The sequence below is a fragment of the Lacerta agilis genome, chromosome 1, assembly GCF_009819535.1.
Source record: "Lacerta agilis isolate rLacAgi1 chromosome 1, rLacAgi1.pri, whole genome shotgun sequence".
NCBI lineage: Eukaryota > Metazoa > Chordata > Lepidosauria > Squamata > Lacertidae > Lacerta > Lacerta agilis.
The window spans coordinates 38751929-38775782 of record NC_046312.1 but is presented as its reverse complement, the minus strand read 5'-3'; the positions used below and the strand labels follow the sequence as shown (position 1 = coordinate 38775782).

The window sequence follows — 23854 nt, the reverse complement described above, 5'->3', positions numbered from 1 at the left end:
TTAAGCATTCCCTGCTGCTTACTCACCTATTCTTTGTACATTTGGTCTGCTGTTGCATACATGACATTCACACATAACCTCCATGAGGGAAGGAAAATGGCTTTATATTCTTTGTTACAGAAGAGGCAGAACATGTTAGCATATGTGAGGCCAGCTGCTCTTACTCATAAAGGACTGATCTGGGAAGAAACTCCTGGATGGTTGATAGCCAAAGCATGATATATTTTTAATTAGTGGATATTTTTAATTAGTGGTAAAAACATAATGGAATAGTAATTTTAAAAAATCAGAAATATGCTTCACAGTTCATCAATTTTTCCATCTATGGCATATGTTTTTAGTGAAACAGTGTTTGAATAACCATAATTTCCATGTTTTTCAAATTCCATTTGTTGCTAAACATTTATTGTGATCCTGATTTTCATTGCCTCATGCGCAGGCATGTTTCCCCTTTCTTTCCATGGCCATGAATTGCAACAGCTGCAGGCGACTGGAAAAATGTTAGTAGTGCCAGGGATAGGATATGACTGTCTGCTCTCAACAGAAAAAAATGAATCTTACAAGGAGATAGTACTGAGATTCTCTTTTCAACAGGAATGTTTATTTGCCCATGTAGTTGCTGTTTGCAGTTGTAGAAAGAGGCTCAGTGCACACAAATTCGAATATGAAATGGATCTCGCCCTGTGAAGTAGCAAACGCTACTGTTAATTGAAATTTTGCAATCTATTGAAAAGAAAGCTTTCCTAATACCATTCACAGTTGTGTTTTACATAAAGGGATCAAATTTGTACAAGTTAACTCATTTAAACCACCTGGTTTGACAGTTGCTGTCCTTATCAACCAGGAAGTAACTATTCTTTTGATAATAGAAGTTATCCCAGACCACATCATAATTATTCGTGTCCATAGACACAGATGTATAGCATTCAAGCCATAATGGATTAACTTCTTTATAACCCTTATTCATTGTTGTGGTTATTCATTTTAAATGCAGGAGTCTTATACAAGCTCATTTTCAGGTTTTCCATCTTTAAAATTCTAAAGTACTGCCTAAGAGTATTGTTTAGTGGGAAGGAATGACTATTTCACACTGGTCTAACAATTGCCCTGTGTCCTAATATCCCTGCAATCTCCCATACATGATTTTTGAATATGTGGCGATCTGCCTTCTTTCAGCCCAAGCACCATTTGGTCTGCTACGTCACCATCATATGTCCATGAGCACATTTGTTAGTCCAGATTAGGAAGGCTGGTTCATGAACAGGGATCAGGTGACTGGATATAAATCCTTCATGAATATTCAGCCTACATTCTTCATGAAGATACAGAAAAGGTAAATGAGATTCCAAGGTCTTAGTCAGCAACTAGCTTTCACTGGAGAACTGCTTTGAAAATAGAGTCAGGGGGTGTGGAAAGCCAAGGCTGTCCCTATCTCTTCAATGTCACTAAAATGCCAAATCCTATTTCTATAGGCATTTGTCCCTCAACATCCCTGTTTTGCCTCTAGGATGACAATTTCATTAGACAAGTAGTACCCCCAGTGGCCTGGTTTGGCCTAGAGTCTTCCAATGACTTTCCTAGAGGTGGAAATATTTACTCCAGTTCCCTTCTCCAGCTCTAAACAGCTCCCTTCCACTACCAATGTCCACACATGTAGATGTCTTCTGATCCACTTTGACATGCCTTGTTAATGCTCTGACTTGGGAACATGAGGATGTGCCCTGAATCACCCCAATTTGCCTTGTTATTCAGGGAATACACAGATCCAGTGTGCACACATAGTAAATACTAATTGATTTTACTACCAATTATGAATTTCATACAAGTTAAACATGGGCATACTTTCAGTACCATATTTGCATCTGGTTATATTTTTGGCCAGTGTGAAATGAGACGTCTGAGAAAGTCCTACTGGGAGAAACAAGTGTAGGGAGGCTTACCTAATTCATTTAACTCTTTGGACAGATAGTTTCAATCTAGTTATGATGTTTCAGACATGGCTATATTCTGAACTAAAAAACAGCAACCCTGTTCAGCGCAGTTTTGACCACTGGTCTAACCAAGCCCTTTCTCTAGCTCAGCATCAATGCACGCAGCTTTAAAGGTGTAAATTCTGAAGGAAAAGAATAGAAACAGACTCACGTGTTCATTGCATTTTTAACATTATGCAGGATCATTTGCTAGTGGCCTGGTTTTGTATATTAAGCTGCAATTCACAATCTGGCCAGCACCTTTATGGATATTAAAGCCGCTGCAAACCATTTCTAACATTGAATATTCTCAAATATTACTTTCTGACTCTCTAAGCAAAAAAAGCTATTGAAATTTACACTTCCTTCCAAGCAACACTTGGATTAAAAAAACTGACTACTGCAGTTCTTTATTTTTCCTAACGCACACTCACACACATATCCATTTGTGCCTTTAATCTATTCACTGTGATTGAAATATACATTTAAATGAGCAAAGAAACAGATGTGCTCCATATAAAATATGCTATAAATCTTGTCGCACAACTTCTTTGCCCCATGCTCTCTTTCAGAAACTGTCAAATATCCAATTTTCATTCTGGTATAAAATGCTCATTTTCTGACTTGGCGCCAACCACCATATGCCAGAATAAAGTCAGTAACCAACAATAAAAAAGGCAACATAAGCACCTTTGAAATGGTACAAAGCAATTAACAGTGGGGAAAAAGTCTATATAAATCTATGAAGAATTAATCTCTGCTTTGCCACTATCCTGCTGTGCATTTACAATGAGCCTCTGCTCCTGACCACCAGAAGTGGCTTAACTTCATAAAAGGAGAATGTCCTAATGAGGGAGGGGAAATAAATGAAAATGAAAGCCCTTGTTTTTTTATATATATCCTTTCCACCTTTTAACTGATTTAGGAAAACATGGTTTTGCATATGTTCTGATCTGTGAGTCTGCTGCACATCTTGCATGCCTATATTTTTTACCTGATCATGTGAAACCAATCTTTACAAAGCTCAATGTGAAGAAATAACCTCAGCTTCATAAATCATTGTTAGCATCCCACAGGAGGAGGTAATGCTGTGGTTTTTCTCTTCTAAAACATTTCAAGCCTTCACTTTCATATGTTTTCCCCCCTAAAATTAGTTTCATTCTGCCCCTATGCATTCTCTCTCTCTCTCTCTCTCTCTCTCTCTCTCTCACACACACACACACACACACACACTCTCACACAATGACCCATTCTTTACAAATCAGGCTGGATATATAAACCAATTTACTTGTTAGCTGGGTATTTATAACAGTCTCATGTTTTAGAGAAGACCTGTTTCCTATTCTTATGGACCATCATTTATCATAATTTTGAACATATTACCCCTTACCAAGAATGTGCTGATCTTTATGTTTTTTCTCTAATTCTTGCTAGAAGATTTTATATGTGAAATCCGCCTGCAGAATAGATTAGTTTAAATTTACTGAGTTTAAAAGGGATTAAAACTAATTTTCAAGTTTCCTAAACTGTTTGGGTATGCTTAGCAATCTCAGAAGTATGAATCAATGACATTCTGTTTGTAATACTAGCATACATTTCTGTTATGTTTAATAAGAACGTGTTTTTAAAATTATTATCTGTAATCCCAGTTGAAGAAGGAATGATAGATTAATGTCATTTTAACCTACTTGCATGAGAATATTTTTGCAAAATTAGATTTTTGCAGTTTCCAGTTAGAAAAACATTACTTTCAGCATAATCTAAATTTAGAGGCGTGCAGGGTATTCTGTTAGCACCAGTATATTTTAGTAAAGTGTTGCTAAAGAATATATTAATTGAAAACAAAATTTAAAATATCATCTTTCATCTTCTAAGCAGAAGTTTTCTTTAAGTAAAACAATCTGTCTTGCAAAAGCAAATTTCTAGGGGGATGAGATTGTCGTTTATATTGAAAGATACCAAAGAAAAATGGATATATAATATCTGGCTTAGCTGGCCTCACTGTCATAATACCTAGTAAACTAAACTTCAACATTATTTTGACAAATATATAGGCAACATTATCCTATTTTAAACAGAGCATATTTTCTTAGTTTCCTTGTGTTACTTCTGATAATAAACAGTAGAATTTGTTCTGTGGGCTGAATGCATAAATATAATCAGTGTTTCTGCATTAGTTGTGAATACTAGAGATTTCATGTAGCATGGACTTGAAAAATGTTAAGACTTCCAAAATCCTTCCAGTTTAGGGATGAGTACTATCTTACCCTTTGCACACCCACTTGCACAAATATGTATACACTATACTTACAAATGTACACTTCTTAAACATCAAAGCAACACTGGTTTGAAAACAGGTTAGGTTACAGTATTGCGCATATAAAACCTGGCATTTTAAAGATTTGTTACAAACATGCCCCTTAAAAATATTGTTGTTATTTTTATTATTTATTGATTACATTTGTATACTGCCCTATACCCACAGGTCTCCTGTACATCTTAAGGGAGCAATCCATACCCAAAATCTGCTAGGATGAGCAAGTTAGGATTGAGCAATTCTCTGATTTAGCCAGCCTATTGTTGGTACAGCTGAGCCACACCAGTGTAATTCCCCCATGCTGGGGGGAACAGGACTTGGGAACAAAAATAGACATTTCATTAATTGATCATAAGCAATTAACACAGAGAGTTTTAAAATAATAATCAAATTACCAGGAAGGATCAGGACCGTGATACGGGGGGGGGGGTAATATTAATCGTGCTACATATCGGGCGAGTACCAGTCAAGGACTTGGTCATCCAGAATTTGGCCTTGTATACATGAGCTGACCTGGCACATATTGGAGATCTGGCTGGCTGGGACTAGAATTGTAAATTGGTCCACATTTCATGCACTCGGTTTCCTGATGGCAAATCTATATGATTCTGGTGGTCAGGGAGGTAAAGTTGCAGTAGTTTATGTGATTTTTATCTTCCTGTCCAGTTTAGCAATCACCTAATTTTGAGTGTGGTCTAAACCACTGAGCCTAGGACTTGCCGATCAGAAGGTCGGCGGTTTGAATCCCTGCAACAGGGTGAGCTCCCGTTGCTCGGTCCCAGGTCCTGCCAACCTAGCAGTTCGAAAGCACGCCAAAGTGCAAGTAGATAAATAGGTACTGCTCCAGCGGGAAGGTAAACAGCATTTCCGTGCGCTGCTCTGGTTTCGCCAGAAGCGGCTTAGTCATGCTGGCCACATGAACCAGAAAAACTCTGCGGACAAACACCAGCTCCCTCGGCCAGTAAAGCAAGATGAGCGCTGCAACCCCAGAGTCGTTCGCAACTGGACTTAACTGTCAGGGGTCCTTTACCTTTTTAATTTTGAGTGTATGCACCTAATGGTGGACTTCTGAGACAGAGCAGGGATACCATTAATGTGCTAGACAACCCACTCCTCAAATTGTCTCTCTGCCTGATTTGGTTGAGGTGATCTCTGGTCTGGTGTTGAAGCTTCCTTAACCCACTTTACTTTTCAAAAAGTGCTATTCATATCCATGAAAATGAATTGAAGCTCAGAGATTTATTTCAATGAGGTGTGAAAATGCCCTCATCAGTCTGTAAAGTGCCACCAATCTTTGTGTAGTTTTTGCCACAGCAAATTAACATGTCTGTCTTTTATGGAATTTGTACTCAATAATTGTCTAGCTAGAGCCAGCTTTCTAGCTCTGGTCCTGTGTATCAATGGGAACAGAGTTCCTCAAATAAAGCAAGTTTTCTATGTGATTTTTAAAAAAATTGGTTTGAATTAATTCACAATCTGGTCAAATTCATTTCATTTTGTCTGTCGCCTACAATTGTCAATCATTAAATAAAGAAAATCTACTTTGGGCAGTAGCTTGCACCTTTGCAACATCTGGGGCTTTTTAGTTTAAAGTAAAGGCGAGTGAGAGAAGATATGATAGAGGTGTATAAAATTCTGCATGGTGTGAGGAAGGTGGACAGAGAAACATTTTTCTTCGTTTTCCATAGTACCAGACCTAATGGCTTCGTTACCAAAGATGCGGAAAACTTCTAAGATCCTAAATTGAGGGCCTATACTGATTAACCGAGAATACCAAAAGTTCTGAATAAAACGAAATCTGTGGTTTGAAGGGTGAGGGAGGAAAGCACCTGTAATGAATGGATCCTCTAGATGTTAGATAGTTGAGATTCCTGCATTGCAGGGGGTTGGACTTGATGACCCTTGGTGTACCTTCCAACTCTACAATTCTGTGATTCTAGGAACAATAGCAGATGTGCAAGTGTGACTCCATGCCACATTTTAAAATACTTACGTGTACTTCATGTTCACATCATGTATAAGAAACAAGTGTGAGACAAGCATTCAACCCACACATTAGGAAGCCATGATGAGCTTGCAACAAGGTACCTGTCTTGGTTTGCTTCAGCATGCAAGAGCTAAATGGAAAACAGGAAAACGGACAATTATGCATGTCCTCACTATAAATGTGGTGCTTTTGCAACACACAACAGGAATAGTTCTCTGATAAAAGACACCCTGGAAAGCTCCTTTTAACATGTAATACCCATCTTGAAAGCTGTGCATGTACATCCAATTAAGTTTAGAGCCCATGTGATATTTGTAGAAATACTTCTTTTATCCCCACTGCACTGGGCTCCACAATCCTTGCACATGTTCAGGGTGGAAAGTTTCAGCACTACTCCCTACAGTGTCTACAAGAATACACTATAATGCTTGAAATAGCTCACTCTTAGTATGAGAAATGTGAAATATATAAAAAAATACTTTAAAATGCAGGTACATAATCTGCTTTCTTAAATTATAAACATGTTGTTTATTTGTAGCTGTAGAAGAACATAAGACAGTGGAGAGCCATTTGGAGAATGTGCAGAAGTGGTGAGTATTACAGCTTCTTTAACACGTTGCGTTATGAAAGGTCCTACTTCACCTTTAAATATATTTGAATAAGTGAAAAATCATCAAATGCACCAGAGTCCTTATTTTTAAACACATGCTCATACTTCCAGCATTTTCATACAGCTTGTCTTGGACTTTAGGGAACAAGCTGTCTGAAATGGAAGCTTTCTAGACAAAACAGTTCATTATGTGGTAAAAACTGTTCTTAGAGTGTTCTACTGCAGACTCCAGGTTTTGGTGAGGGGTGTTGAATGATTGATTAAAATAATCACATGCACAGAAAAAGCAGAGACTTGGTAATATAAGAAGCTGCCTTAGATTAAGTGAGGTCATTGGTCTGCGCGGCTCAAACGTCTACACACAGTCCGCACATAGCACTAAAGCAAACTATGGTTTAGCATGAATGCACCAGTGGATGGACTCCCAAGACAGGAGACTGGAAATGTTTTGCACCTCCACCAGTTTTGCTGCTGCTGCTGCTGCTGCTGCTGCTGCTGCTGCTGCTGCTGCTGCACTGCTTCAAGCTAAGTTTGTTGGAAAGAGACAAACCACTAGTCTGGGTTTAGGCAACATACTGAGCTCGGCTTGCTGAGTCATGGCTTGGGTCACAGTAGTGTGGCTGCAGCAGGATTGAAGAAGCAGCAAAGCGGCTTCAATTTCTCCATAAGTCTGCATGCTTGCATATTCACGGTGAGGAATGATTTGACTTAGCATTCCTTCCAAACTGAGCCATTGGCAGCAGCTCTCCAGTTTTGCAGCCAGGGGCCTCACTCTGCTCTACTAGGGAATGCCGGGATTGAATCTGGGACCTTTTGCATGTAACACCCTGTGACTGAACTGTGTTCCTTCCTCCAAGAGAGAATCTCTGGGAACTCGAACTCAAGCTGCAAGCTCCATAGAGCAGTTCCTTAGCCATAGCAGCAGACTTAGAACGTTTCATCTCAGCATCTTGGCTTTTGTGAAGGGAGAATTTCTGCTGTGTCTTTTTTAATGCAGGGAAGCGTTCAGACCTGAAGAGGTGTAGTCTAGGAACAATTTTACCAGACACTTGACAATTTGTATACCGTTTAACTACAGTTGTCTTCAGTTTCAAAAGGGATTTGCTGTGTAGGTACAAATTGTTGTTGACACTAAAGCCCAGTTGATACGTTGAATCCCAGCTGATGCAACAAATGCTATTTTTGTTGTTGAGACATCTGCTCCTCTCTTCACTGATTTGTATGTTCAGATTTCAGGTGTATAGATATTAATATACATTTTAATATTCTAATGCAAGTTTGTTGCAAAACAAGTTTAACAGTACAAGACTCTTTCTTATTACTTCAAGAGTACTTCAGCCTATAGTATGGACCAGGTAAATCTTAAAGTATTAGCAATTAACACCTGCTGTTCATTGCTGCTGTCGTCAGTTTACCAAGATCCTGAGAAAATAAATCATTTTCAGGGTATTATACCTGCAGACTTTCATTGGATATTAACTGAGGTGATATTGACATTGCTTTTTATAAATATAGGCTGTAACTCTGGGCTCATCCACACTTACCTTTTGCCCAATTTTTCCAGGCATAGGTCCACACTTTTCAAGTCCATATCTGTCACTTTCCCCAGGAAAACCTGCTCTTTAACGCTGAATTGGAGCAAATGGCAGTTTGGCTTTTTCACAGATTGATGAGAGCATTAAAGAGCAGGTTTTTGTGGGCAAAATGGCAGGGCAAAAAAACATGCTCGGACATGGACTGGTAAAGCACAAACCTGTGCCTAGAAAGTGTGAGGGAAACTTAGTATGAATGAGACCTTAAAAAGGCTGAAGGGGTTGGGGTTTTTAGTTAGTTAGTTAGTTAGTTAGCTAGTTTTCTTCTCCCCACGGAAGGTGAAGTTAGTTAATGCATGGTTTTTCAGAGCCAGGCTCATCTCATAGTCTGGACAATGTAGGCTCTGAAGTAATAATAAAGTTCTAAACTTAGGTGCCCCTAGAAGGGAAATTTAACTGTTTTATATATGACAGTTAGTCATTTTCCTCAAAAATATTCCAAGCGACTTGGAAAGACTGCTTAAAAATAGAACAAATTTCCAGGATAAAATGGCACCGTAATAAAAATAAAACAAAATTCATAGAAATAAACATGGAAAACACAATTCACAGTAGCAATAGAGTCAGCATAAGAATGTAATTAAAAATAAGTCATAAATAGATCATAAAATGCAACCATTAAGCAGTTGCACAGCTGGGAGTGCCAACTGAAATACAAATGCCTTAATGTGACAACAAAATTGGAGGAGGAAAGGAACTAAGCAAACCAAATCTGTTTCGGAGGTAAATTCTGTACGGTATCTCAGTCTAGGGACTCCAAGTCTATTGTGTCTGCAGGTATTCATCCTTGGTGAAGCCCACCACTTTCTCCTTCAAAATGAACTTTTTGGCTTTTGTTTGCTTGTATATTTGGGGGTGGGAACTGTGGCCTGCGTTTTTTGTGGGTTTTTTGTTTTTGTTTTTTTGGGGGGGAGGGGAAGCAGGAGAAGTTTAGCCTGTTGCCTGGAAGGTTTTACTGAGCATCACCAGTTTTTGTTCCACGAGATGGGTATTTTGTGGTGCCCACAGCAGTTCCTTAAATTTCCAGATATGCCCCAGACACAAAAATAGGTAAGATACCTCTGATCTAGGACTCTGGCAGCTTCCAAATACCAGTGGTAATGAGCATGTCAATAGGATTCTGGTAAATAACCGTGGTTTCAAAATCAGACACTTTCTAAAATGTCTCCTTGCCCATATACATTCATATTGTGGCTTAATGTACACACCCACCAAAACAGCACCATTATTATTATTATTTAATTCAGAAGTGCTGGGTGGATCCATTGCTGGTACAGTTTCCAGATTACAGCAGATTTATGTTAATTGCCAGCCTAGGCTACTGATTCAGAAATCTGCCCTGAGGGAAACTGAACTTCCACCTTAGGTTTATGTGCTGACAATTTCCCCCTCCCCTGCCCAACACTGTAGCTTTGAAGAACTGGTGGGATACTTCGGGATAAAACCAAAGTCTGGCGAGAAGGAGACCACGCCAAACTACGTTTTCACGGTGTGGTATGAGTTCTGCAGCGACTTTAAGGCCATTTGGAAACGAGAGAGCAAAAACATTTCCAAAGAAAGGTAAGGTTCTAATAAAGTCCTTAATACAATTTTTTTTTTTAAGAAGTCTGGGAAACTGGTCCTTTTTAAACTCAACAAATTATACTCCCATATTTCACAGGCGTCATTGTTTTCTTTCAGATCAAATGGACATCAAGGAAAGATTATTCCCTCAGGGTGCCTAGGAAAATTCACCAAAGGGATGCTGTCCCCACAAAAAGATAAACACATATAATCTGATAAATTACACTTTCTTAACCCCTTCCAATTACTAGCTAGTAAAATGAAAGGGGAGCTGTGCTAATTTGTAACAGATTGCTTCTCTTTGCATTTTTGCGTTGGACTGCTCTAAATGAGGCGATATTGCTGTTGCAGACAGGACAGACAAATAAAAGTGAATGCTTTTTTCCAGTTAATATACTACACTTGCATCAAAGGGTAGCCTATGAGATTCAGGCCACACTTAGCACAGCGTTGAAGTCCCACACTGAATTTACAGCACCGCTTCTTGGTATCCTGCTGTGGACATCAAACTCCATGCCGCAGCATCTCCCACTGTCTTGTGATTTTATTGGGTTTAGTTAAAACCTTTTTTAAAATAAAAGGTTTCACCTCTTGAGATTTGTTTTTGCTTTTTTAAATTGAAAGAAAAACGAGCCCTTTCTTTAATATACTTTCCCCCCCCTTTTTTACTGTATGTAATTGCTCTGTTATAGCATTCTATTGTAAAATAATCAAGGGAACTGCCCAATAGGTGTTTCTAGTCCAGCACTCTTATTGTATTTCTTTTCATGTACACTAATAGGAAATACAAATCTCCATGAGTGCCTCTCCTTGTGTAGCAAGGTAGCATTAACATTGCGGGAACCTCACAAAATCATTTAGAAGTAAAACTTTTAAGCTAAATGGGGGAGAACTCCCAAAACAGTCCTATGAGGATCAGGCATGCTCATTGACTGGCTGTAGGACAGGTAATGGAAAACTGTAAGGGAGGGTGGGAAGAATCCAGTGGAGTAGCGTAGGAGAAGGCATGACTGTTATCCTTCGCAGAAACACTCCATGCTGCAACATCTTGTTGCAGGTCCCTCTTGTCCTGTTCTAATGCTCATCTTTCCCTCTTCTGGACAAACGCAGACTCATTATTTTTTGTTTGTTCCTTTCTCTCTTATTAAATGTTGAATATGATCAGTCACACCAGTGCTTCCCAACAAATTTGATGCAGTTTGTGATTGAATTTTGAAGAGGCCAGTTTAAAATGAATGAGCAGATAAAATGAACAAGCTCTCTAGGACTAGACTAGGTTAATAGTAATGGGCACAATAGAAAGCAGCGATAAAGATGGAGTCCAAAACAATCATTCAGAAGCATGCACTCTTTTGGGGGGGGGGGGGTGTAAACAGTAAAAGATCACAAGATGGCTGCAGAATTTGTGACTCACCAAGACAAATGTAGTCCGTCCATCACTTACAAAGGCTTGGCGGGTCACAGCTTCTCTAGGCCTAGTGTGAACCCATAGGGTGAATATCAGTGGGTGATTGCATGAAAAATGCCAAGCAGGATGCAGCCAAACAGATATTCTGCACATCTTCAAGTCCTAATGTGTACAAACAGAAATCATAAACTTGATACTTTTTATATCTTGAGGTCTGTTATTTTGTGTGCTAAGAATATAAAGAAATAATTGTTACCCTGGAATCTGAATCATTGATCAGTTAGTTGGCCTTGCGTATGAAACAGCAGTGTTAATCAGGCTCAACATTAGGAGCTTAAATATCCTTTAGCATGCAATTTTAAATTAGATGCAGATAGAGATAATCCAGTAAATTGCAGTGCTAATTATACACATAGATCTGCTAATGCAGCAAGCGAGGTTGTCACTTGATTCCTTTGTCACAAGCAGCAGTCTTCTAGAATAGCCAGTTTCACTGCTAAGAGGGAAAGTGCTGCGGGGGGGGGGGTCATACTGTATTAGAAATTGTTGCAATTTGTTACTTGAGTAGATCTACTTAATGAGCAAGTGAATGTTGTTTGCCATTTCAAGGAACATGTTTGCTAGGGGACAGTGTTGCTCAGTGTATCTCCTCCAAATGTTGGGTTGGAACTAAAGAATCAAGCATAATGGAGGGCTGCTGAAAACATTCGTAGAAGAGTCTTTGCATCATGTAACAGGAAGGTTCTGCAGCAGTTCTCATGCTTCCCCTTGCACAAGATAGAGTTCAAGGTGGAGAAATATTTGGATTTTGTTTCACTTTTCTCACGCAACACTGAAATGGAAAACTTCAGCCAGTGAGAAAAGCTGAAATTTCGGAATGTGGAATAGACTCCACCTGCTGTTACTGGGAAAGCTGATACAATATGGACAGGATCTGCAAAGACAACTCTACTGTGCATGTGATGCTATCACTTCCTCAAATGTCAGGAGTACCTAAGAATATAATAAAAGTTTGCTGGATTAGGCCAATGACCCTTCTAGTCCAGCCAGGGGCATAGCAAGGTAAATTGGTACCCGGGGGCAAAAAAAAATGTCAAACACCCCCCCCCGAGGCATAGAAAGGTCAGGTGGTACCGGATGTGGAAAATTTCTTGTCACCACCCCCATTGATTTCCTCCCCTGCAAAAATGGTTTTACGTTATTTCATATTTTCTTACAAGTAATAATAGTAAAAAAAACTTTTATTTATATCCCGCCCTCCCTTGCCAAAGTCGGGCTCAGGGTGGCTAACATCAGATACATAACATTGGTATAAAATCAAACAATAATTAAATTACCTCCTAAATACATCTTAAAATCAAATTAAAGTCTAATTAGATGGCTTTCCACAGGGTATGGGTTGGGAACAGTAAGTGCTCCACTGAACTGAAATTTCAGCCTTCATGACATAGGAAAACAGCCAAGTAAACAGCTATTTTGGTGGAGGAGGGTCAAGATATTAACAGATATGCATGAAATTTCATATATAGCTATATAATCCCTAGTATAGTAAGATAAGACCTTTGGAGCAGGCTTTTTTTATATATAAAAAAGGTTTTTTTTTTATGAACCGCCCTAGTAGGGCAGTAATTGTTCCTTGATAATTTGTCACCCCCTCCATTATGGAACATGGGGCGGACCGCCCCCTACGCCCCCCCTTGCTACGCCCCTGAGTCCAGCATCCTGTTCTCACAGTGGTCAGTCAGGTGTCTATGGGAAACAGGACCTGTTTCCCCTCACAAGAGCACTCTCCCCTCTTGCAGTTTCCACTGGTGGGTACTGCTTCTGACTGCGGAGCAGTTCTCCCAAGTCTTGTAAAGTATATAACCCAAATCAGTTTTAAATAGGCCAGGCTCTTAAGAAGTGAAAGACAGTGAGTGTAGAGGGAGTGGTGAATTCCAGATTAATAAATTCAGAGTAAAATATGTGATTTTGGATATGCTGTTTTGAGTCTGGATTAGCCTTGAGTAGCAAGATAAGACTTGCATAAATTTTGTCAGGAGAATGAATGGTTTGTTTTTTCCTTCTTAACACCATGAATTTTATTCATATAACTTGGTGGGGCTTGTGTTTATTTACTAATGACTTCATTAGATTACTTTTAGCCTTTAAAGGTTTTGGTTTATTCTCGGTTTATTCTCAGTTCAACTTGTAGATGATTCATGAAGACAATGAGTTGCTAATGTCAAGTATATAAGTTTGAATGACAGATGAGTTGTTTCTTTATCACATCCAAATGGATTAGAACCATGACCCTTTAGAGGTTTACAAAGAATGAGTGACAGTTTGCCAACCATATTTTCCAGGAAGAAACACATTTAGAGAACTGAGAAATAACCATTATGTCTTGAAAAACAATTATTTTCCTAAGGTGTATTTTAGTGTAATCATATTTTTTTTCATAACCTCAGCAGAATAGAAAAGGAACCAGTTAATACACTCAAGCTGTAAATATTTCTTGGATTGCAGCATTTAAAATTCCTGAGGGAGAAGAAGTAGGGTTTGCATGTTTGAACGCCCTGTGCCAAAAAACAAAAGCCTTCTCTGCAGATAGGAAAAGGGCATGTCAATTTCCTATCTAATCCAGCATCCTGTTCTCACAGTGGCCAACCAGAAGGAATTACAGTGAATCCTTCAGTTTATCATAGTAATTTTTTACAATGCACATCTTCATAAACAAAAGTTTACATGTCAAATAAAGAGACACAAAAATAGTTTCATTCAATTAGATTAAGAAAGGTTAAATACAGTGGAACCTTGGTTCTTGAATGCCTTGGTACTCGGACATTTCGGCTCCTGAATGCCAAAAACTCAGAAGTAAGTGTTCTGGTTTTTGAATGTTTTTCAGAAGCTGAATTTCCGATGTGGTTGTTGGCTATTGTTTCTGGGGAGCCCGCGCCAATCGGAAGCCGTGCCTTGGTTTTCAAACATTTCGGAAGTCGAACGGACTTCCGGAACGGATTACGTTCGAGAACCAAGGTACCACTGTACCTGATGATTCAAATAGTTCAGTGTTTTTCAACCTTTTTTGGGCAAAGGCACACTTGTTTTATGAAAAAAATCACGAGGCACACCACCATTAGAAAATGTTAAAAAAATTAACTCTGTGCCTATATTGACTATATATAAAGTAATTCTCTTGAATTTTTCAATTTTTCCCACGGCACACCAGGCAACATCTCGCGGCACACTAGTGTGCCACGGAACAGTGGTTGAAAAACACTGAAATAGTTGATAATTTTTTGTTCCTTTCTTTACAACATTTTAAAACACAAATGTGAACAGAGGCAAGTTTGCAAAAATTTATACAGGATGCCCATCTAGCAACAAAATGATCCTATTTTGCCAACTTGTCAATTATGAGATGATGATGATGATGTCCATCTGACTGGGTTGCCCCAGCCACTAGGCGCCTTCCAACAAATTAAGACACAGTAAGACATCAAACATTATTGTCGCTATCGGTTCTACTAGAGTATTTTGAGGTTATTCAGAGGACAGTGCAACATCTCTTAGCAGACTAAGAAAAAGCAAGTTAATGGTAGCTTTAACCAAGCAATGGGCTAGGCTGCAAGAGTTTGTTTTGTCTGAAAACTACTTGACTTTTAATGTAAGAAAAGTGTAGAAATCTAATTAGATTTTTATCAGACATTTTAGAAGAGGAAACACTTTAACCATGCTGCCCTACACTTAACCTACCATGAAAATAAATTAGCTGCCTGTGTAATATAGCTGATTTTCGCCCCAAGACAAAATCTGCATAGCATACAGGAATCTGAGGGTACTCAAAGGTACAAACATTATATATAACTAGCAAACATATTTACTACTTAAATTAAAAGGCAGTAAAGATGAAATTCCTGGATTACCTCAGTAACATAAATATTACATGAAAAAGATACAGCAGAAATATATTACGTGTACCCAACAGTCATAAATTTGGTATGGCTGTTTTGCTCAGCTGGGTGAAAATTTTGAATGAAGTAGCTGAAAAGTATTATCTTACTCTCAGTACCATGCGGTATTCTCAATACCACAGGGATGTGACACCGTTTTAGGATCATTTTACACGGTCACTTTCATGGACTTATTTTTAATCTGTACTGACTTTTATTCAGTCCTGATTTGAGTATGGATATAAAAACATCGGCCATTGGAGTGTTGAGGGCCTTTCTGCTTCATCAGATTTCTTATATAGTTAAAGTATATTCAGCTATTGTGATGATGCAGCCACTCTCCTTTAATGAAGCACCACTGTTACAGGAGTATTGCATTTTCCCAGTTGTGAAAATGCAGTACAGTGGTACCTCGCAAGACGAAATTAATTCGTTCCGCAAGTCTTTTCGTCTTGCGGAAATTTCGTCTTGCGAAGCACGGTTTCCCATAGGAATGCATTGAAATTTAAACAATGCGTTCCTATGGGGGAAAAGTCCAAGCCTCCTGCCGGCGAGCGGGGAAAGCGAGCGGCAGAGCAAGCGGCAGAGCGACCGGTGAGCGGGGAGAGCAAGCAGGGAGCACGATCGGCAGCGGGGGAAGCCAGAAAAGCAAGCGGGGGACACGATCCACGGCGGGAGAAGCAAGGGGAGCAAGCAGGGAGCAGGATCCACGGCGGGAGAAGACAGCGGAGCAAGCAGGGAACGCAGGGGGAAGCCAGAAAAGCAAGCGGGGGACACGATCCACAGCGGGGGAAGCCAGGAAAGCAAGCGGGGAGCAGGATCCAAGGCGGGAGAAGCCAGGGGAGCAAGCGGGGAGCAGGATCCACGGCGGGAGAAGACAGCGGAGCAAGCAGGGAACGCAGGGGGAAGCCAGAAAAGCAAGCGGGGGACACGATCCACAGCGGGGGAAGCCAGGAAAGCAAGCGGGGGACACGATCCACAGCGGGGGAAGCCAGGAAAGCAAGCGGGGAGCAGGATCCACGGCGGGAGAAGCCAGCGGAGCAAGCAGGGAACGCAGGGGGAAGCCAGAAAAGCAAGCGGGGGACACGATCCACAGCGGGGGAAGCCAGGAAAGCAAGCGGGGAGCAGGATCCACGGCGGGAGAAGCCAGCGGAGCAAGCAGGGAACGCAGGGGGAAGCCAGAAAAGCAAGCGGGGGACACGATCCACAGCGGGGGAAGCCAGGAAAGCAAGCGGGGAGCAGGATCCACGGCGGGAGAAGCCAGGGGAGCAAGCGGGGAGCAGGATCCACGGCGGGAGAAGACAGCGGAGCAAGCAGGGAACGCAGGGGGAAGCCAGAAAAGCAAGCGGGGGACACGATCCACAGCGGGGGAAGCCAGGAAAGCAAGCGGGGAGCAGGATCCACGGCGGGAGAAGCCAGGGGAGCAAGCGGGGAGCAGGATCCACGGCGGGAGAAGCCAGGGGAGCAAGCGGGGAGCAGGATCCACGGCGGGAGAAGACAGCGGAGCAAGCAGGGAACGCAGGGGGAAGCCAGAAAAGCAAGCGGGGGACACGATCCACAGCGGGGGAAGCCAGGAAAGCAAGCGGAGAGCAGGATCCACGGCGGGAGAAGACAGCGGAGCAAGCAGGGAACGCAGGGGGAAGCCAGAAAAGCAAGCGGGGGACACGATCCACAGCGGGGGAAGCCAGGAAAGCAAGCGGGGAGCAGGATCCACGGCGGGAGAAGACAGCGGAGCAAGCAGGGAACGCAGGGGGAAGCCAGAAAAGCAAGCGGGGGACACGATCCACAGCGGGGGAAGCCAGGAAAGCAAGCGGGGGACACGATCGCAGTGGGGGGAGCAAGGAAAGCAAGCGGGGAGCACGATCCGAAGTGGTACCGCGCAAGACGATTCGTTTTGCGAGTCACGGCCATTTAAAAATTCGTTTTGTGAATCACCTAAAAAATCGAAAAACCCTTTCGTCTAGCGGGTTTTTCGTCTTGCGAGGCATTCGTCTTGCGAGGTACCATTGGACATTTGCATAGATAGTCTTTTGGGAAGCCACTTACAGTTACAAAAACTTGAATCTAGACTTGCCCTTCTGCAATTGAAAGGGCTCCTTTCATTCACAGAAGGGCCTTTAATCTAGTGGAGGCTCCCGATGGTAGAAGTGATGGGAAAGAATTTACACTGATTTCCCCTGGAACCCATTGTACCATCTCCAACCCTTATCTGAAGGGCACTTTGGGGGAATTACTGAGGACTGTAAAGGGGTGAGAGAATGGGCAAGAATTCTCTCCCCGTCTTCCATCTGTGGGAGCATCCACTCACAGGCCATTGTGAGTACTTTTTATATAATATAATTTTTTATCAAATTTCCATTTTTTTACAAATTGACTTCAAATTAAATAGTTACATTCTTTCATGCATTGACTTCCCACCCACACTTCCACAGTGTTTTTGTTCAAACCCTTTTCTACCGTATTATATACCTGTTATGGAAACAATCCCTCTAATACAATTACTTTATCATTTTTCTTCCATTGTTCCTTTCACAAATCTTGCCCGTGATTTCATTTGACTGTAGCGTTTTTTTCAAATACAGTTGTACCTTGGTTCGCGAAAGCCTTGCGAGCTGAACATTTTGGCTTCCGAACGCCACAAACCCGGAAGTGAGTGTTCCGGTTTGCGAACGTTCTTTGGAACCCAAACGACGGGGCTTCCGCGGCTTCTGATTGGCTGCGGGAACTTCCTGCAGCCAATCGGAAGCCACACCTTCGTTTCCGAACATTTTGGAAGTCGAACGGACTTCCAGAATGGATTCCGTTCGACTTCCGAGGTACCACTGTAGTCCTAAAAAGGACTCCATTCTTTTTTAAAAAAAGGTTCATCATTTCGATCTCTTAATACTGCTGTCAGCTTTGCAATTCCCACATAGTCTGTTGCTTTTAAAAGGCATTCCTCCTTCGTTTTAACCTTTCTTCTTTCCATTTCTGTGCATATAGCATTCTAGCTGCTGTAGTCACATACTGTACATACGTAAAAGGCCACTGTTAGTACTTTAGTCTCTGAAAAATCAGTTCACCTCCTTCCTGAAACCATGGAGCAGCAGGGGTGGGGATGTGTGGTCTTATCTACAGAAGCATGTACAGAATGATATCAGTGCTTTAAAAAATAAATATATGGTTGGTATTCTTCACATGTCTCACAGATTCAGATGTCACAATGGATTTTCATACAATAGATGTCAGTTTTCATGTCTCACATTACGTGACTGAGCCTTTGCTGAAACTCCACTTAATTAGCTACTTTCTGATTTGTGGGGAAACTCTTGGTTTGCAGCCTAAAATCATGGTTTTGAGGGCAAGTGCCAAACATGCCATGCTGATGTAAGGTATGAAATGGCGAACTTTTGTATGCATTCAACCAGGAAGTAAGTAATTAAGAAGAGCAGACAAGGAGAGGGAGGCACACACAAGCTCATTTCTATTTTGGCGCGTCGTAGTTTGGCATTATATGTGGACCTGACATAAAGCCAAACCCCCCCTCCCCCCCAAAAAGTAATATACATTCCAAGCTTCAGTTTGGAAACAAGCATTGAGCTTGCCACAGAACAGAACATTGTCAGTTACAGCTTGTATCTATTGAAAAACACAACAGCCTCAACAAGCTAGTAACCCTATTCAGTAACATACTGCAAAGTATACCCTAGCATCCTTTACATATCCCATAAATACAGATCATCAAGTTGGAATTTAATATGGTGATGATAGTATATAGTGCCAACAAGCACTTAATAGCACTTGTTGACTTAAGGCCCAATCTACTGGTTGCTGCGCCAGCAAGGAAGCCGTCTGTGGCTAATAATCAGTCTCTGGGTATCGGATCACTTCATGGCTTAATTCCTATTCTTTCCTCCCTCTATGTTGAGAATGAGAAGAGGCCACAGGGTTAAGTAAGCAGTGTTTTTTCTTCCTAACCCTTGGCACAACTATGTATGTTCTTGTAAAGGTGAAAATTATTCTTTTACTTTATATAGACGCAAAGGTATTTTTTTTATAAAAAAAAAACTCATTTGAACTTCTATAGTTCATTTGTATAATTATTATTTTTTTCAAAATAGCTCTTGTTCTTGCATTTAATATGAAGATATATAGGTTTGAAAATGTGATCCCTCATAACAGAATTTGGTAGGGACTTTTGAAGTTAATTTAACTTTGTACCCAAAACTCAATTGCTGTGTGTTTTGCTCTTTTTTTCTGAAGCAAATATTCAGGTGGTTTAATGTTTTCTTGAAATACAGAATTCTACTTTTTCTGTTGCTTTAAGTTGTGGTTCTCCGCACAGCACGGCAATACACAACAGTTGTAAAAGTGTGTTAACATTATTGCTGACACCAGCAACCTTTCTTCTCAATTCTTTTGTGTATTTTGACCTTCTTTGCACCATGATGAGTGATCCTAAATCTTCTTTTGAACGGATTCCCCTTACATATGGTCAGATTTCATGGTTTAAACTAACTGCATTCCTTAAGATTCTTTGCCTCCCTTCCCCCCCCCCTTTTAACTGAAGATTCAAAAATTATTAATGGGAATTGTCTTGAATGGAAAGTGGGTACCAGCTGCATTACTCACAGATCAATGCAACACAGTAGTGTTACAGTCCCTTCCTAAAAGTTCAAAAAAGTTAATTATATGAATTAAGAGGGGGTGTTGCTCTGTGGATTAAATAGGCTGCAAACTCTAGTTAGTGTCAGTTCTCACAACAAAAAATGTAGTTACAGGTGGGTAGCCGTGTTGGTCTGCCATATTGAGCCGCATGGGTATCTGAAGGCACCACATTGAGCCGCATGGGTATCTGAAGAAGTGTGCATGCACACGAAAGCTCATACCAGGAACAAACTCAGTTGGTCTCTAAGGTGCTACTAGAAAGAATTAACAAAAAATGTAGTCTGCATGTTATGCTGAACAGATGACACCAAATTATTAAAGCCGGTTAAATCTAAAGCAGAGGAAAGAGTTACCAAAGAAACTCACAGCTCTATTTTTGATAAATGCAAAATTATTCACAAAGTAACCTCAGTTATGTTTATATGATATTGAGAATTATTTTAACACTCTGCATATACCCATAAAACATCTGTTTGTAAAGTATCTGCAACCAAAATGATAAACAGAACACTATGGTTTATTACGACCATGTTATTTTCAGTGGCACTATAATGCCTTGAGTCCTGTTCCAATCATTCTCTTCAGTTGTTGAAATTGTTTATAAAAAGAATATAAGGCCATTCATTCATGGAAATGCTAAAAGGTTTAGCATAAAGTTCTTGAATGTATTGAGGGAATAAATCCTTAAAGTTTCACATACACATGGAAAATAGAAGTAAAAACCTTAATTTGGCCCAAGTTATGATACTCTGCAATAAAGTGGTCACAATATCCAAACACAGGCACCAGTCAAGATTTTAAAGAAGTCATGTGAAGAAATAGCCTTATGTGCTTGATTTTGAATTTTGTATTGGATCCAGAATTGGAGTTTTCTCCATATTCTATTAACTTATATTGGAGCAGTATCCCAGCTTGACGAGATTGCTTCCTGATGCTGAGGCCAGGCGAAAAATAAACTTTGGTGAACCATTGGCCAGTCTCCAGTTGGCTACCTAGTGCTCACTGATTGTGAGGATTCTTTCAAAGGATGCTGGACTAGGACAATCTTGGGCTGATCCTGATTCATAGTTGTTTAGTTATGATTTAACTGTTTATGCTGTTGAAGATGCAAAGAGCAGTGGGGGTCAATAGCATTCTCAGTTTCTAGTAAAAACAAAACAAGGAGAGCACAAATTCACTTTCTGCAAAACCTGACTTGTTCCTATGAACCAGAGACTGTGGTTTAACAAGTCAGCTTCATAATGCATGGTTTGAAATTGACCTGTTTAGAAACTGGCTAAAGTTTGTTTTAAGCCATGATCCCTGCTTCCTATGTAATGATAACCCAAGTAGAAAGTGAAACTAAATTGTGCCAGAAATCCTTTTCCTGGACTTGTGGGATGAGGAGAGATATGGGGAAGTACAGGAGCCTGAGGTTTATGGCAGCTGCTTTCTCCTTGTGTAGATAGCACTAAATCAGGGACAGGGAACCTATGAATCTCCAGATGTTGGATTTCAGCTCCAGTCAGCATGGCCAATCGTCACAGATTATGGGAATTGTAGTATAGCAACATCTGGAAGGACACAGGTTGCCCCCCCCATCATGGTGTAGCATTATGTGTGAGCCGGTAACAGCGTAACAGGTAGTAGATTAATTAAAGGCTATATAAGCTACATATTCATTGAACTTTTTAATGAAAGCCAACCATGATTCTTCTGTTTGGGTGTTGCAGCGCCATATCATTCAGGGACGTGATTTGTCAATGCATTTTAAAGATTAAGAACATTATGCAGAAATGAAGAGCAGTTCATGGGAAGATTTATAATCCCTGTAACGTGTGGAGGTTTTATGTTTGTACTAAGTATGAAGGGAGAAGAAATCTGACCAACATTAGTCACATACAATAGTATGTTAAGCCTTTGAGATTAATTAAGCCACTGAATGCTTAATTAATGGGGAGTGCATTTCTGTTTCTCTTATCAGCACACTGTGTACGTATGGTTTGAAATAAGACCTCTGGAAAGTAATGTGACTCTTTCCTAAAGCAAGAATAATGAAGTCACAAACCCTGAACAGCTGTATGGGCACCATTTTGACAAGCAGTTTAGTTTTTTATATATATAAAAATACCTTTAGATAGTGTGCGTAAGATAATAAAGCTTATTAACCAGTGAAAATTGCAGGAATACAGAGTGCTGTTAAAGGAATAAGCTGTCTCATATTACTGCGCCCTTCAGAGGACAGGAAAACAACATGTAAGCTTCATAAATCACAGATGAATATGAAAGCTTGTTTCCAGTATTCTGTCAGACAACACAATGATCGAGAAATATCCCAGGTTAGGTCTATAGAAAGAGAAGCAAGCGGAAATGCTGTTATTGGCACCATGATGCTTTTCTCTTTCAGCCCATTGTGCTGTGCCACCTGTAATAGTTGTGGCCTCTGCTCTTAACATCTTCTCCAGCCTTGCAGAGAAGGGAGTACCGTTCCCTTTCAACCTTTCAGGATTGATACTGTCTTGTTTGTTTGCACACTTGCATTGTAAGCACTTGACACCATTCAAACACACTCAAAGCACTTTTCTTCCCTCTCCCTGCCTCCTTAATCCTGGCAACGGTAATTTACCCCTCACAGAGCTACAGTTCGCAGCACCTTTGACAAGCTACATTTCCCAGGATACTTTGAGAACGGAAATATGCTTTGAATATGCATGTGTACGCAGCCTTATTCATATTCAGCAACTAAGTGCTCCTGAAAGCAGCTTGCATATGCCGGATATGTAGCATTTCTTTGGCTCCAGTAAGATTTGTTGTGTGTATTTTGTTTCAGACTCAAAGTGGCTCAACAAACAGTGAACAAGTTAACTGCAGAAAAGAAAGTGGAAACAAAGAAAATCAACCCTACTGCCAGCCTGGTATGATGTGTTTTTGGAATGGCTTTGTCTTCTAGTTTGCTTTTTAAAACAGCTAATAGGATGCATGTTTTAGTCCATTCAAAAGCAATTTACTATCATGTCCTTTCCAATCCCAAAGTACATATATTCAAGTAATATTTTTTGAGTGATTGAAGCAGTGACTGGGAGTCAATTCAAAAGCCTTTGCTATTTTAAATTCAGTATGTCCATGCACAGACCTTTGCCAGGAAAACTAGTCTGCATGGGAAAAAATCAGTCCCCAGGAGCTGTCTCAGTTTTGTCACTTGTCTCTCATCCATTGGTGTCCTTCTTTCCTGCTGCGTTCTGTACTCTGAATAATCTCAAGGGCTGCTTTTACAACGTGTGCTCCTAAAAATTCTATCACATTTCTGAAGGGGGTGAGAGGGGAGAGCAGATTGAAATGACAGCCAGTAGGGCATTATTTTCGGGCTTTTCCTACATTTGTCACCCTGTTTATCTAGGAATGAGCCTGGCTTCCTGGGTTTTCTCCAGTATAGGCTGCTGTCTCTTCTTTTTGTGCACAGACAAATGGAAAATTCTTTTGCCATATTTGGATGCAACCAGTGCTGGCTTGCCAAATTAAGGTGGATCCAATTTAGCAGCAATATTTCTGGGGGGGGGGGGTTGGTGTAGTAAAGGAGAACCTGTGCTTAAATCATGCTTGTGCCATTTATTATTGGTACAGTCTGGTATAAAGGACAATGCACAGGGGTGATCCTGGAGGGGAGATGGTCGTTTATCAGTTTGGCTTAAGGAAGAGTGTGAGCCAATTTATCTGGTCTATACTGGCAATGAGAAATCACTACAGTATTGTCCCACTTTGTGGGAAAGGGATGCCCCTGCTAAAATCAGCTCCAGTACATTTCTCTTTAAAAATAAAATAAAATCTCATTCTGTAACTAGAGACTTT

The 23854-nt window shown here is 40.5% G+C and overlaps 1 protein-coding gene across 3 annotated transcripts in view; it reads left to right on the top strand.

Annotated features, from left to right (window-relative positions):
• The window catches only part of FMN1 (formin 1), a 136134-nt gene that overhangs the window by 111428 nt on the left and 852 nt on the right, over window positions 1–23854 (top strand). For all 3 annotated transcript variants that reach the window (XM_033144837.1, XM_033144827.1, XM_033144818.1), the window contains 3 exons: window positions 6813–6864; window positions 9887–10036; window positions 22839–22923. In XM_033144837.1, the coding sequence (XP_033000728.1) occupies window positions 6813–6864; window positions 9887–10036; window positions 22839–22923 (287 nt within the window). The remainder of the gene's footprint in view (window positions 1–6812; window positions 6865–9886; window positions 10037–22838; window positions 22924–23854) is intronic.